The sequence below is a fragment of the Schistocerca americana genome, chromosome 3, assembly GCF_021461395.2.
Source record: "Schistocerca americana isolate TAMUIC-IGC-003095 chromosome 3, iqSchAmer2.1, whole genome shotgun sequence".
Lineage (NCBI taxonomy): Eukaryota > Metazoa > Arthropoda > Insecta > Orthoptera > Acrididae > Schistocerca > Schistocerca americana.
This window is the reverse complement of record NC_060121.1, coordinates 556,150,272-556,164,729: the sequence shown is the minus strand read 5'-3', so window position 1 is coordinate 556,164,729 and position 14,458 is coordinate 556,150,272. Positions and strand designations below refer to the sequence as shown.

General features: G+C 42.0%; 1 protein-coding gene across 1 annotated transcript in view; it reads left to right on the top strand.

The window, feature by feature from the left end:
• The first annotated feature begins 271 nt into the window (after positions 1-271).
• Positions 272-14,458, top strand: part of LOC124606651 — a 194,003-nt gene continuing 179,816 nt past the window's right edge. Inside the window, exon 1 of the mRNA XM_047138653.1 lies at positions 272-655. Coding sequence (XP_046994609.1) covers positions 487-655 — 169 coding nt within the window. The 5' untranslated portion in view covers positions 272-486. The remainder of the gene's footprint in view (positions 656-14,458) is intronic.

The following is a 14,458-nucleotide window of genomic DNA, read 5'->3' as shown; positions in this document are numbered from 1 at the left end:
TCAGCGGCCCAGGCGGGAGGCGGCCTCTCGTGAATGGATCCGCATCTGGCGGGACGCGCACCTGTTGTGGTCAGCGCGCGTTGGGGGGAGCGCCGAGGCCCAGATCGCTGGCAGCCTCCGCGCCGCGTTACCCAACGCTAACAGCCGCCTCTTACGCGCGCCTTCTTGTTCCTCCTGCTGCCGCGCCCTGCACTGCCTATAAATACGTGCCGGCGGTGTATTTATACAGGCGGGCGCCCACCGCAGAGATTTGGGGATGTTCGCTGCAGCTGCCCGCCGGCCGCTCTTATTTCGGCGCCAGTGTGCCTGGGCGGGCAGTCGCCGGCCGGCCCAGTCATCGCACGTGGCCCACACGGCTGCCCAAGCTACAAACTCCGGTCGCGACAGTTCCTCGCCTGATCGGCTCTCCCCACGTACCCGGCCACGTTATGAACTGAATCCAGCAGGCTTCGCGAGGCGTGGGTGGTGTTGGAACAGCCGGTCACAATGGAGCGGTTCTGCCTCGTAATTGTCACTTTGTGCCTGTTGGCGGCTCCAGACGCTTCGGCGTCTGTGCTGAAGGACTACCGCTCTCTCTCGAAGAATTTCACGTCGTTGCTGGACACGTTGTTGGACAAGAGCAAGTACGACAGAAGGATTCGCCCTGATTACGGAGGTACGTACTGCGTCACTTATTACAAGTCTATAAACGTCTTCTTTCTTCTTATTAGTTAAAGGCTAAGTAAGGAGCACTTTAGAGCAGCTAAGTCACCAACACATCATCATCTATTCATACGATTCCTTCCTTCCTTGGAATCATTGTTCTCTATTACCTTGAAAATATCTTTGTTAATTTTGTGGCTATATTTTTAATGCCTCTACTCCCACGCTTATTTATATTCATTTCATCCAAGCCCTTTCCAAAGCCTGTAACAGTCAACTTTCAGTTTCTCGAACTATTACATAGTTTTCTTTTCGCCTTCGTAGACTTTACTATGAACGTAACTTCGTCTGTGTGTTGAGTGATCATTGTGAAGGATATGTTCAGAAATAACAGAACACCTTGAACGACTAGAGATAGGACGTTCATATTCACAGGACGTGTACATTAGTATGTTCTGCTGAAATGATTAGCATTTGAACCATGTCGGCCAGCGGGTTCAAGGTAGACATAGCTATCGCGGCGCAACACTACCTACCGGTAAACTGCGCTTGCGGCTCTTTTTGTCGCTACAAACCGAAGGTAATTGATCAGTGCGACTTGAGCAGTCATGCAGGATGCCTCCCAGACGTATGCGTGAACTGTACCATCAAATCAGTGAGCCTGAAAGAGATCGGATTATTGGCATGAGAGAATGTGACGCATCCATCCGGTAAATTGCTGCACGTGTGAGACGAAGTCTTTCGACAGTGCAGCCCGTGTGTGGAGAATGGTTCACAAAAGGCCGTAGAACATGACGAGATGGGTCAGGCCGCACCACTCAGACCACCCCCAGAGAAGACCGCTATCTCATCCGAATGGCATTGCAGGACAGATCTGCTTCCTCCTCGGCTCTGCCGCAGCTGTGGAACAGTGTAACACATGGAACGCTACCAGGGGTGACAGTTCGTAGCCGTCTATTACGGCGTCTGTTACGTGCGCATGGTCCACCTATCAACCTACCTTTGACGAATGTACAGAAACACGCTAGACGGTAATAGCGTATGGGACGACATCACTGGTGACATGAACGGCATCAGATACTGTTTTCGGAGGAATCCAGGTTCCGTTTGTTCGAAAATGATGGGTGCATTCTAATTCGCCACAGCCAGGGGGAGCAGTATCACAGCGACTGCATTTGCTCAAGACATACAGCGCCATCTAAAGGCCTTACGGCGCAGGTGCTAGTGTGTACAACCACAAATCACAGTTTGTTCATGCCCAGGACACTGCGGCTAATGTGGCCTACGTGAACGACATCCTGGCACCTCTAGCCTTGCCATTTTTGCACAACATCCCAGACACCCTTTTTCAGCAAGACAATGGACGACCACATGTTGCTGCACAAGCACGTGCCTTCTTGGTGCCACAGGATATCAGCGTTTTGCTCTGACCCGCCAGGTCACCAGACTTGTCACCAATCGAAAATGTGTGGGATATGGTGTAACGATGGATGCAGCGCTGCGAGCCAATGCCAACCACCACAGATGAACTTTGGAACGATGTGAATGCAGAGCGGATAGCTATACCACAGGACGCCATTCGCGCCTTATAAGCGTCGATGGCATCACGCGTGGAACTAGCTATCAGGGCCCATGATGGACCCTGTGCCTACTAGGCAACAGGACACTTGCTGAACTGAGGTGGCTGAAATGTTAATCATTTCTGCAGAACATACTAATGTAAATGTCCTGTGAGTATGGACATCTGTCTTTAGTCGTTCAAGGTGTTCTGTTTTTTTTCTGTACATGAGTGTATATTCATCGTGGAAAGTATTATAACTGTCTCTTTTTGCTGTTGTTCCTTTCATATGCTTTTAATTTTCTCTAGAAAACTTTTTTCATTTCTCCTGTAACATTGTGGAATTTTGGAGTATATTGTGAGCAGCCCCCTAGTACCTTCCCCATGATCTTTCTTTCGCGTTGCCTAACATCTTCATTTCCCTTTATTGGTTCCCATCAAATTTATCTACTGTGTGTTGTTGTTGTTGTTTGTATATTGTTAGTTTTAATTATCCATTCACAGACTGGTTTTTGTACGCATGTTTCTTCAATTTAAATAGAGTTTCTTCAAATGTCTGGGTGGGTCGTAATATTGTTATTTTTTCATCGTGGCCTCTTCTGCAAGTAATTCTCATCTGGATGTTGTACACTGCCTGAAAAAAAAAAAAAAAAAAAAAGATTGAAGCACCCAGAAGTCACACTTGGATGTCAATGTAACTTTGTAGATATCATCGGCGAGTATGTAACTGATTAGTAATTATCTATGACAGGTTAAACGGTCACTAGAGTGCAGTAGTGATCTTCATGTTTAGCGTAGTTACCGGCTCTGGTACGGCATATAAGGTGCGGAAACAGTGTCAGATGTATGATCACTGTGGAGGTCACTCATATGAGACCGCATTATGGACACCTACCAGAGTTTGAAATAGCCTCATACTGGATCTTGCACTATCAAGATTAAGAGGGCACTCGGAAGTGACACTGCCCAATGTAGGACTGCATCGGAACATCAGGCAGCATAGTCGTCCAGCTTCCGGACGATCTCCTCTCACCATCTCAACGAAGCATCGTCGTATTGTGCATCAGCCACGACATAGCCCTTTCATACCTGCGTCTGGGATATGAGAATATATACTGAACCTTCCTGAAACACTCTGCAACGATCTAGGGAATTACCATCCTATGCGCAGATTCCGTTAACACCACAAAAGAAACTGCTGGATGGGGAGTGGTGACGTGTCCAGAGAACGTCGACTGCTGATAACTGGAATCCTATTGTATCCAGCGATGCATGTCTGTTCTGGATTACCGCTGATAACCATATTCTGCAGGTATGACGACGATCTTGGGAGAGGTCCCATTCTTACGATGTTTCGGAATAACTCAGCGGTTTCACTCCTGGCATCATGGTGTGGGATGCCATCCGGTATGACTACAGTTCACGACACGACCTCATGTGTTATCTCTCATGTGACACAGTCGTGGTGCCATTTTTCAACAGGAAGATTGTCGTCCACACGTAGCTTGTGTCCCCATGAACTGTCTGCATGATGTTGAGTACTTCAGTGGCCAGCTAGATCCTCAGGTCTGTGCTCATAGAATGTGTGTGCGACCAGCTCGGATGTTAACTCCGTTGCAGTGCCAGTACACCGGGTATCGAGGACCAGCTACAACAGCTGTGAGCCAGCTTGCCTCAGGAGAGCCAGCCCACCCGAATCATTGCATGTATCCAGGCCAGTGGAGGTGCGATATTATAAAGATAAGTGGCTTATACTACCAAGTTGTTCGTAAATTTGATATGGTTTTGCACCGGTGAAATAACACCATATACCCCCACAACTCGTAAAGTTTCATTTCGTTTCCTCATTCCTTTATGGGTACTTCAATTTTTTTTTAATTTTTTTAAATATTTTTTCTCAGGCAGTGTGTTTACCGCCCTGACGGAGGTCACTTGCAACTTTGGCAGGTACATTGGTCTGTGTAACAACGCGATGACGAAATTAATATTCAGAAAAAAATTTAATAAGAATGACATGGCTTCGTAATCCGACATGTGCAATTATTTTTTTTTTTTTGTTCTGTTGTTTGTCATATAAATCTATAAAACTTATCACTTTGTTTCCCACGTTTAGACTGGAAGATTTATTAGAGATTCTTAAATTTATCCGTTTTCTCATTTTTCCAGTTCCAGTCTTTAATTGTTATTACTCATAACGTCTGTATTTGCGAGCGAGATTTATCGTCCTGTCTTTCTGTGATTTGTTTAACTACTACTTGGAGATGTTTTTGGAGAATATTTACTCTGTCAGCACTACTAGATTACTTACAAATGCTAAAAAATCAATTGTGATGTAACATTTTCTCAAAATTATTTGTATTCTATTTTGATATTAGGTTAGGAAGGTAGCCTGATAGCGATAATAAGCCACTTTAAGATATGCATTTCACACTATTATTATCGAGACTTTTAGCACTTTCATACAATCTTAAAGAGACATAGTCGTTTCTTATACTCAGAATTGGTATCTTCTAAATCCCACTTGATATTCTCCTGATTATTCATTCACCTTCCCCTCATTTATCCTGTGCGATGACTGAGAAAGAATTTTTATGTTACAGGCAGTAAGAACGTTGACTATAGAGTTTGATATTTTCCTACTCCCCAGAATTTAACTATTAGCGTAATTATTGCAAACTTCTACTGAATTTTAAGAATTGTACGATCTGATACTTTAAAACTGTGGATAGATTTACAAATTATTTCTGTTTTTTCTTCATATGACGAATGCGTTATTTCTTGAATTTCCTTAAGTTTTATGATTTTAATCTTTCAGTTTTTTACAGTTTACTAATTTATCAAAATACTTGGTTAAAACTTTAAAATACTCTCTATTGTTGATGCAAACATATTCTTTCATTCCAAAGACATAGGCCCCCACATTTCTAATTTCCTTACTTTCATCCTAAGAAATACATGAATCTTTCTGTTGTACCCAGACTAATGAACGGGCGTCGAGAAGAGGTTCGCGAACTTACACCACTTATTGCCCTAACCGCCCGTTTCTGAGCCAAAAATATCCCTTGAGAATGGGGAGAGTTACCTCAAAATATAATACTATATGTCATAAGCGAATGAAGATAAGCAAAATAGACTTACTTCAGATAGGGTTCTAATACTAAAAGTTGCCTTGTTTGAGCCAGATCGTGAACATGGGCTTTCCACAACAGTTTACTATTTATCCGAACACCTAGAAATTGAACTGTTCAGTTGCACTAATTATATGGCCATTCTGTGTGCTTAGGACGACAGGTTTCGTGGAATTGTGTTTTACAAATTATAAAAACTGAGTCTTACTGTGATTTAGCTTCAGTTTAATTTCTACAAGCGATGAACTTATATCCTGAACCGCACTATTTGAAACAGTGACAATGTTGCACACAACATCTTTTACTACCAAGCTAGAGTTATCAACAAACAGAAATATTTTAGAATGACGTGTAATACTAGAAGGCATATCATTTATATAAATAAAGAAAAGTAGTGTCCCCAGCAGTGATCCGAGGCACCCCTCATTGAACCATGCACCACTCAGACCCTACACCATAGTCATTGTCAATACTGTGGAGAATGATCTTTTGCTGTCTGTTCCAAAAGTAACAGGCGAACCACTTATGAGCTACTCTCCATATGCCATAATGATCCAACTTCTGGAGCACTAATTTGTTATGAACACAATCAAACACCTTAGTTAAATCAAAAAAGATGCCTAGCGTTCGAAACCTTTCTATTAAATCCATTTTCAGTTGTTAAACCACTTCTAAAATCAAACTGCACATTTAACGGTTCCCATTCCCCAGTGCCCACCACCCTCTTCATCTTAACTAGTTCCTCTTTTGTGTTTTGTAACTGCACTTGAAGGGCACAGATCTTACGCTCCTGCTACTCTATTAACTCATTTCTGCTACAACTTCGGCATTTTCATGAGAAGATCTCTCTAGAATGCCCACTGGTTTCCCCACTTTGAACAAATCTCACACCTTAACCCACTACTCACAAACCTACAATAAAGCCCACACTTCTCATTTATCGTATATTATCAACAATTACTGAAAATGCTATACGCCTATTTTAACCAGGCTCAGTTACTACAGTAGAACGATTTAAAGAACTAAAAACACTGATCTTGAATTTCGCTCTCTTCTAAGGAAGCAGCTACTTCTGTTAATACTACTAAACCAGAACTAATACCAATACTAAAAAAAAAAAAAACTTCACACAATTTCTTGTCAAAAACAAAAAATTCAAGCGTCCTTTAAAACACTCAATGAAACTAAACACAGAGAGCAAAAGTATTTACGGAAATATTTCACTAGAAACAGCAAAGAACACCGGCTGAAAACTACTGCACTAAATTTAATAAATGACGACAACCCACAATTAACGTTGAGAGGTGGCACGCCACTCTCTGACTTTAAGAACACTGCCAGTCGGATTAATATTAATATTTTAGGTACTACATTTGGTATGTGTAGTTTATGACTTTTTTACATGGGGAAATTGTGGGCAGAACGTTCGTATAAATGCATGTGTAGCCTGTGGAGAACTTACACCCAAGGGTCCATAGTGAAGGCGCCAAAGAACAGGGAGAGATATGGATTGCGAGCCATAAATGCTGAGCCCAGTGACCTGACTGTCCGAGTAATTCTGTGGATCGTTCTTTCAGAGGGAGTTCAAGCCATGGCACTCCCCTCTTTCTACCTAGGGTCAGAACAGGAGGGCGTTGGTTCGCAAAACATTTTACCTGGGCCAGATGACAGTCTGTCGAGAAAGTGGCCATTTAGTGGGAAGTCGGTGGAGGAAGCCATTTAAGAGAGAATAATGTAATCTTTTGTGAAAATGTTGGGAAGGTCATAAAAATCCAAGCATTCTCATTTTAGAAGGTGGGACGATATGGACAGAACAGCTAGTGCACGTGTTTATTGGAGGCAAAACTGTAACTCCCCTGAGGCCAAGAAGTCGCCAGGTTCTTTTAACGAGCGGCAGAAACATGTATTTCACTGGAACGACTGTCTGGGACGCTTAACAGCCTTCTTTCAGAAATTGGAAATGGTCGGTCTGGAAAGATTAAATCTCTCCGTAAATGATGGACTGTGGTCGCATCTAGGTAGACGTTTTTTGGCGAAATGTGGCCATGCGTACCATGAGAACGGCGCCTCTCTAATCTAAAATCTTCTTTCTTCAGACAAAAGAGATTTTGAGTCGCCGATTGGCTCCTCTCAGGATATGCAAAGCAGAGGCTTGCTCGCCCAGTGTGGGAACCCCAGTGCTGTGCCTGGATTGGCTACGAGACCAGCAGAACAGTCAAGAGGGGAGATTCAATGTGCAGACTGTAATTCGGTTATTTTGTACAATGTGGAGCCGGTTTCGTTTTTCCTAATTCGGCTTCCGTACCGAAGCTTGGTGGAAAGTGGTTGTGATTCTTTGGCTTCTTCGTCTTCTGGTCCTACCCTGGTGGAGAGCTTCCAGTCTGTCCTTAGCGCGTGAGGCTTGTGGTCTGTCTCTTGTGGTGGGCTGAGAGCCAGTGGCAGTTTCCAGCTGTACCCGCAGTGGAACTGCGCATCATCTCACGCATATCGTACGTCTCGACGGTGAACTTATTCGTCCTGAGTGGGCCACCTGACGTTTACAATTCCAGCACACACCGTCGTGCATGTGAGTCAATTTGGTTCGGCCAGGCCAGTGAACGGGTGCACATCACTCTCAGATCTGCTGGGATTTCAGGGCTCCGACAGGGAAGTTCCCCGCTTTCTAATAATCCGGACACCATTTCGCGTAGTTTTCAAATTTTCGTGTATGCGTCAGAACATTACAGCCGCCGCAGCGCGCCGCTCCTCTCTCACAGCGCGCCGTTTTCTGTTGCCACCTGAATCGAGGTGAAAGGGTAAAGTATTGTTGCACCGGCGTACGGTTGTTAAGGATGCAGGGTACTTAAAAGTGGTGGAAAAAATCGACATTTTTTTATGAACTTATCAATTTCTATAGTCTTTTCTGATTACATTGATATATATATATTATAGGGTTTCAAATGAAAAATGACCTACATACACCAAATTTTAAAATTACGGTCATGTATGCCACCATGCCCCATTTATTTCTGTTACAGAAACCAGTGTTATTTCGAAAAGAACTGTGAATTTTCAGTTTTCAGCGATTATACGTATGATACATTGTATATGTTAGTAACAGTGCAGGTTTCTACTGTCTGTAAATGATTATCTTTGCTAGTATTTACTTTTGTTTCGCTGGAGAAGTTTGTTCACGTGTTACTGAATGTTTGTTTCCCAAGTGCTACATATATTCGTGCAAGTACATAACCCTTAGTGTGCAATAAACACGAACTATGCCACGCATCAAGAAATTCAATAAAAGGAAATTCCTTGGTAACCAGTTCACAAACAAATCGAACCACACTGTTGATAGTAATCTATGTATCAGTTGCTCAGGGAAGAAACACCCACATGGGACGCCTCCTGGTGGTTCAAATTTTTGTGTTAACAATGACGCTGTTTGTAGTGGATTGTTGTTCTTGATGTGGACATCTCATTTTCTTTGATAAAGGAAGTGGCGAAATGTAAACAATGAGATGGTGTAGGCTGTCTGGAAATAACTGAACAGCAAAGCAGCAGGAAGGGTTTAGCGTCAAAATTAGTTGTTCTGTGAAGATCCTGCACTAAATCTACCTCTAAAATGACTTAGAACATTGCGCATTATTCATATGATGTGAATTTGAAGTTAGTGTATGCATTGCGTGCAATAGGAAAAGTAAAAAAGGCTGCTCAAACATTTTGTCCTCCTCCCAGTAGATTCAGCAACGACATAAAAATACTTTTAGGTGTCTTGACGGCTGTGTCTAAAGCATCTATGAAAAGTGCAGTAGAAGAAACTGTAAATAATAGTGCAACCAGGGATATTGCTGTTCCGCTTGATGGGACATGGCAACGTCGAGGACATCGTTCCTCTGGAGAATGGAAAAGCTGTTAGTGTTGGGTGCTTATCTAAGTACTACCACGCATGCCATGGTAACACTGAAGACATATTGAACATCAGTGTTCAAAGAATTATTATGGTTGTAGTGGAGGTATGGAGTGTGATGGAGTTCTAAAAATATTTCAGAGGTTGCTGCCCGTTTATAACGTTAGACATACGAAGTACTTAGGCGATGGGGACTCTAAATCTTTCAATAAAATTAATGAGTTCAATGTTTATGGTGATAGCTTGGTAACAAAACTGGAGTGCTGTGGACATGCGCAAAAGAGAATGAGTGCTAGATTGAGGAAGCTAGGAAGAGAAATGAATGCAAAGTGGCTATCTGATGGAAAATCTTTATCTGGCCGAGACAGATTCACAGAAACTGAAATAGACCTTCTTCAGAGTTATTATGGACTGGCCATTAGACGAACTGCACCTCTGAATGATGTTACAGCAATGAGAAAAGCTGTATGGGCCACCTATTTTTATAAGTTGTCCACAGATGACCACCCTGTTCACGGACTTTGTCCTAAAGGAGCAGATTCTTGGTGTAGCTACCAAAAAGCAAAAGAGAGTGGTCAAATACACCATCACAAGCATTCTCTTGCTGAGCCTGCTATGAATGAAATAAAACCAATTTTTAGAGACCAAAGTTATCCTGTTTTGCTTGGTAAATGTTTTCATGGGGGCACTCAGAATACAAATGAAAGTTTCAACCAGTGCATATAGGAAAGATTACCCAAGAATGTTTTTGTAGGACTAAATACATTAAAAGTTGGTATACTAGATGCAGTGATATGTTTCAATGATGGAGTGATAGGAAGGTTGGAAGTCCTGAGAAATTTTGGCATAAAAGGTGGCTCTAACATGGAAGATCAATTGCTTGCATGTGACAGACAACGGCTGCATGAAGCTGAAAGATTTGCTCTTCAAGTTACCAAAGAAGCAAATTTGAGGGAGCATTCTGGAAAAAAAAAGTTGCATCAATTTCTTCGTAATTTTTTTTAATAAACCTAAGCAGGTTCAAAAATATGCAAAATACTTCTAATTTGTTTAGAACGTGTACTGCATTACCTGATATCAACAAAAAAATTGTAAAACATATACATTATAAACAGTGCTTGAAAGAAGTAGGTGTTGATTTTTACATAATATTGACCCGGAAAAGTACATAGTTTGTGGTGTACTTGGTCGTAGTTGATGTCATTTGAGTAGAATAACGCCTCACATTGGATTCATGTAAACAAAGGCAGATTGCGCTGTAAAAGGGGTTAATTCAGGGAAGAAATTATATAGCTTCTACCCCAATGAATGTTTTGCCAATCAGTCACCATGGCTTTACTCATTTGTGTTTGTCATTTTTTGTAAGATTTATCAGCTCATTATAGCTCTTCATTATTTTTGTAAAATTAAATACGTCACTGTTCTGATTCATATTCCCTCAACTATTCAGTGTTTGTATTTTATTGTACTGATACATGGGTTCACCAGCAATTCAAGTTTCAATCTTATTAAATTAGTTAACTTGATTATTAGTTTGAGATCTGAAAGTGACCGCAGACATGGGCAGCAGAAGTGCCATGAGTAAATTACTAATTTCATGTATAAAAATTAAGGGTGTAGCTCACGATTTGAAGGTTATAGAGAAGATAATACAACACTTGGACATACATTTATGATTAAAACAAGCGACGGCTTGCAACGTTATAAAACTCAGTGAGCGAAATTTTCCGAAAGTTTATTCAAGAGTACGAGACTACGTTGAAAAATACTACTAAATTTAATAACAAAACACTGTGCACAAACACGTTTGTCAGTACTTAGCTTTAGAACAGCGCTAAATGTAAACACACTGCTGATATTTCCACGAACGATTGAAAACCACTAAATTTAATAACCGAATACAGAACACAAATGACTTGTCAGTACTTGAGACTCGCTACAGCTGCAACTGCTTGCATGCCATTAAATGTAAACACACTGCTGAGATTTTGATGAACGACGTAAGCATACTCACGAAAACAGACCATTCGACTTAATAATACGACAAGAAAGAGAGATAAACGAAAACGCACTGATAAATTCCTTTTACAGCAAAGATTATGACGAGTAATCGTTAAAATAAGTTTCTTAAAGCCAAAACTTAGTAAAATATTGGCTAGCGTCCAAGCATCTGCTTACCAGCTGAACGTAGATTCTAGATTTCCGTTTGCGAGAAAATTGCCGACAGATGTAAAAAATGAAATCAAGGTTTTTCTTTCAGCCTCATACATATAATTTACGAAATCATGATCCTTAATGAGTTGCCTTATTTATGGACCGTCAAAATATTCCAGCTTTTAGTTTTTTCGTAGTCAGCTGAGGCATTTTTTGCTATGTATGCAAAGCGTGATGTAATCTTATCAAGAGCCTTTACAAAATGCTTCATAAGGCCCAGCTCTGAAGGAAGAATGGTTTCCTCGCGTTCAGCTAAGGTGAAGAGCAAGTTATGAACTCTTTGTTTCGCTGTATTTATTTAAAGTTGTGCAGACGTACGACAATTAACCTTCAATGATTGTCATTTAGTACAAGAGAGAAAAAGAGAAGCATGAAGTGTAGCATAATACACTCTGAAAACCTAAAGCACTTCAAAGTGGAAACACATTGCGTACACCACTTTTGCAAACAACTTCATATTAACAGAATTACTACCCTACCGGCAAGTACGCAATAATAATAATTTGTAGACAATTAATGACAACGTACTACAGAAAAGATCCATTACATTAGCTATAACCACATAAGACACGCCACCCTTTTCACTTGAACAAATTAATTTTTGAGATTATAGTCCATGCCTAAAAATTCCAATAAAGATTTTACCTATTTGAGGTTTCGAATAAACCTGCGATTTCTAACTAAGGGGATCTTAATGACATTTACCCAGCGTCCATCAGTTTCTCATGTTGTTTACTTTTCTTAATGATGTTTATGAATTTTATTCTGTCGTTTATTGTGTCCGGTGTAATATATATAAAGAGGGGTAGGGAGGAAATGGACATCAAAAGCGGAAAGGAGCCGGTGAACAGAAAGAGGGGGCAGGAGAAGAGAGGGGGGGGAGGAAAATACGGACACAGAAATGGGGAGGAGGTGATGGACAGAGGGAAGGAAAGATAGAGAGGGAGCAAGAGGTAATGAAGAGAGAGGCAGGAGGAGAAGATCTACAGAGAATGGATGAGGTGATGAACAGAGAGAGGGGAAAGAGAGGCGATAGAGGGGGGAGGGGAAGAGAGGATGGACAGAGAGAGAGGGAAGGATGATGAGACGGACAAAGAAAGGGGGAGGAGGAGATGGGCAGTGAGTGGGGGAAGGAGGAGGACAGAGAGAGAGAGAGAGAGAGAGAGAGAGAGGGAGGAAGAGACGAACAGAGACAACAGGGAGAAGGAGACTAGGATATACAACCAATAGCCATACATACTGGAAACGTGTGCTTTCTCTTTCGTGTCTTTCCTATTTAAACACAGCTAGTTGTTCAGTTTAGCACGAAAGGCCGGAAACTGTGCTGTACTAACAGTCTCGCAACTCAGTTCTAGAAAATCTTCTCTCATATACAGAAGCAAAAAAGAAAAAGAAAAAAAAATTTCAAAAAAGATAACAGCATTAAAAGTTCATCAGCGTAGACGTATTTCGAAAAAAGAACGGCGGCACTGTCACACCTTCCAGAGCCGTCATGTGACATTACAGACAGCTCGCTCGACCGTAGTTTGAAATTGACAGCACGACTGTGGGTCCGGCGAGACGCGTTGTTGTGGTGGACAGCTGTCAGCTCGGATGTGGACAGGCGGGCCGAGCTATAGGGAGCGGCGGTCATCGGAGTTTTCCTGGCTAGAAAAAAGGAACGTGTGAAGTCCGGTGGCGCGGTCGCGGGACGAGCTAGACTGGAGGAGCCCTGTAACTTGAAGTAACATCACTAAACGAAATATGAAAAAATGTGTAAAACCCCTTACAGGTTGCTAGGACAAAAACGAATAACAGCCTTGGATCCGAGGCAATAGTACTGTTATTTTAGAACGAAGTCTTTCGCGACGGCACTGTTGCAAAAAACATTCTCGGACTTCCTGCCGCGTAATGCGAGGTAAAACCTCGAGCTTTCGACGATTACCACCATCGTCTTCGTCAGTAGCAAATTACTATCAGAATTGGTGCTGTGGTGACCTTATATAGCGCAAAGACGGCTTCTGATTGGTCGGTAATTACGTCATGCTGTCACAGATGGTGTCAACGTCTGCGCTGGACTGTGATCTTTAGGCTGATCACGTCCATCCCGTAGTACAATGTTTGTTGTTCAGTGATGTTGCTGTGTTCCAAGACGACAGGGCCCCTGTTCACTCAGCTCGCATCGCCAAGTACTGACTTTAGGAGCACGAGGATAAGTTGTCGCATCTCCCCTGGACACCACAGTCACCAGGTCTCAACGATATTGAGCCTTTGTGATTTACTTTGGAGAGGGGAGCACTTGATCGCTATCCACCTCCATCATCGTTGACTAAATTTGCAACTATTTCGCAGGAAAAAATAGTATTAGATTCCCTTGAAAACTATACAGGACCTGTACTTATCCTTTCCGAAACGGCTGGAACCCAGTTTCAAGGCCAACGTTTTCCTACAACGTTTAAAGCATGCTAATGTTATGTTTTCGGTGCTCTCATGCTTTTGCCCAACTCCTGTACATTACGACTACAGACAATACGTCACGTTTATCTGCAGTGCCATCTACCGCAGCAGCTGTTAAAATCAGTTGTTACTGGTTTTTCTGTCTTGAGCTAACTGCAATTTAATTAAAGAGAATTTTGTACTAGACGCTTTTCGCTTTTACTTATAAAGCATCTTCCGGGGTAATTCTGCAAATTGGATGCATATGTTTGTACATTTTTGTTACTTTTAGAATTGAAACAGCGTTTTCTTTATAAAGTTGGGTTGTAAGCTACTTACGGTGTTTCTTTACGTATTCTCCAAATCACTGCTTGTTCCCTCCTAGCTAGCAACGGCTGATGTCGAAAGACTTCGATTCACATATACACTTGGCAGTTTTTGCCATTTTGCAGAATTCCTTGCGCTGCATTTGGGCTATTTACACTTCACCTTCGTAAAATGAACTGAAGTTATGCGTGTTTTCTCACTCTGCACATTATTAGCGTTTTTATATCCGTACGCGTGTTTTCGTGCAGGTTGTGAGCACGGACGCGTTTGTGTGTGTGTACGTGTGTG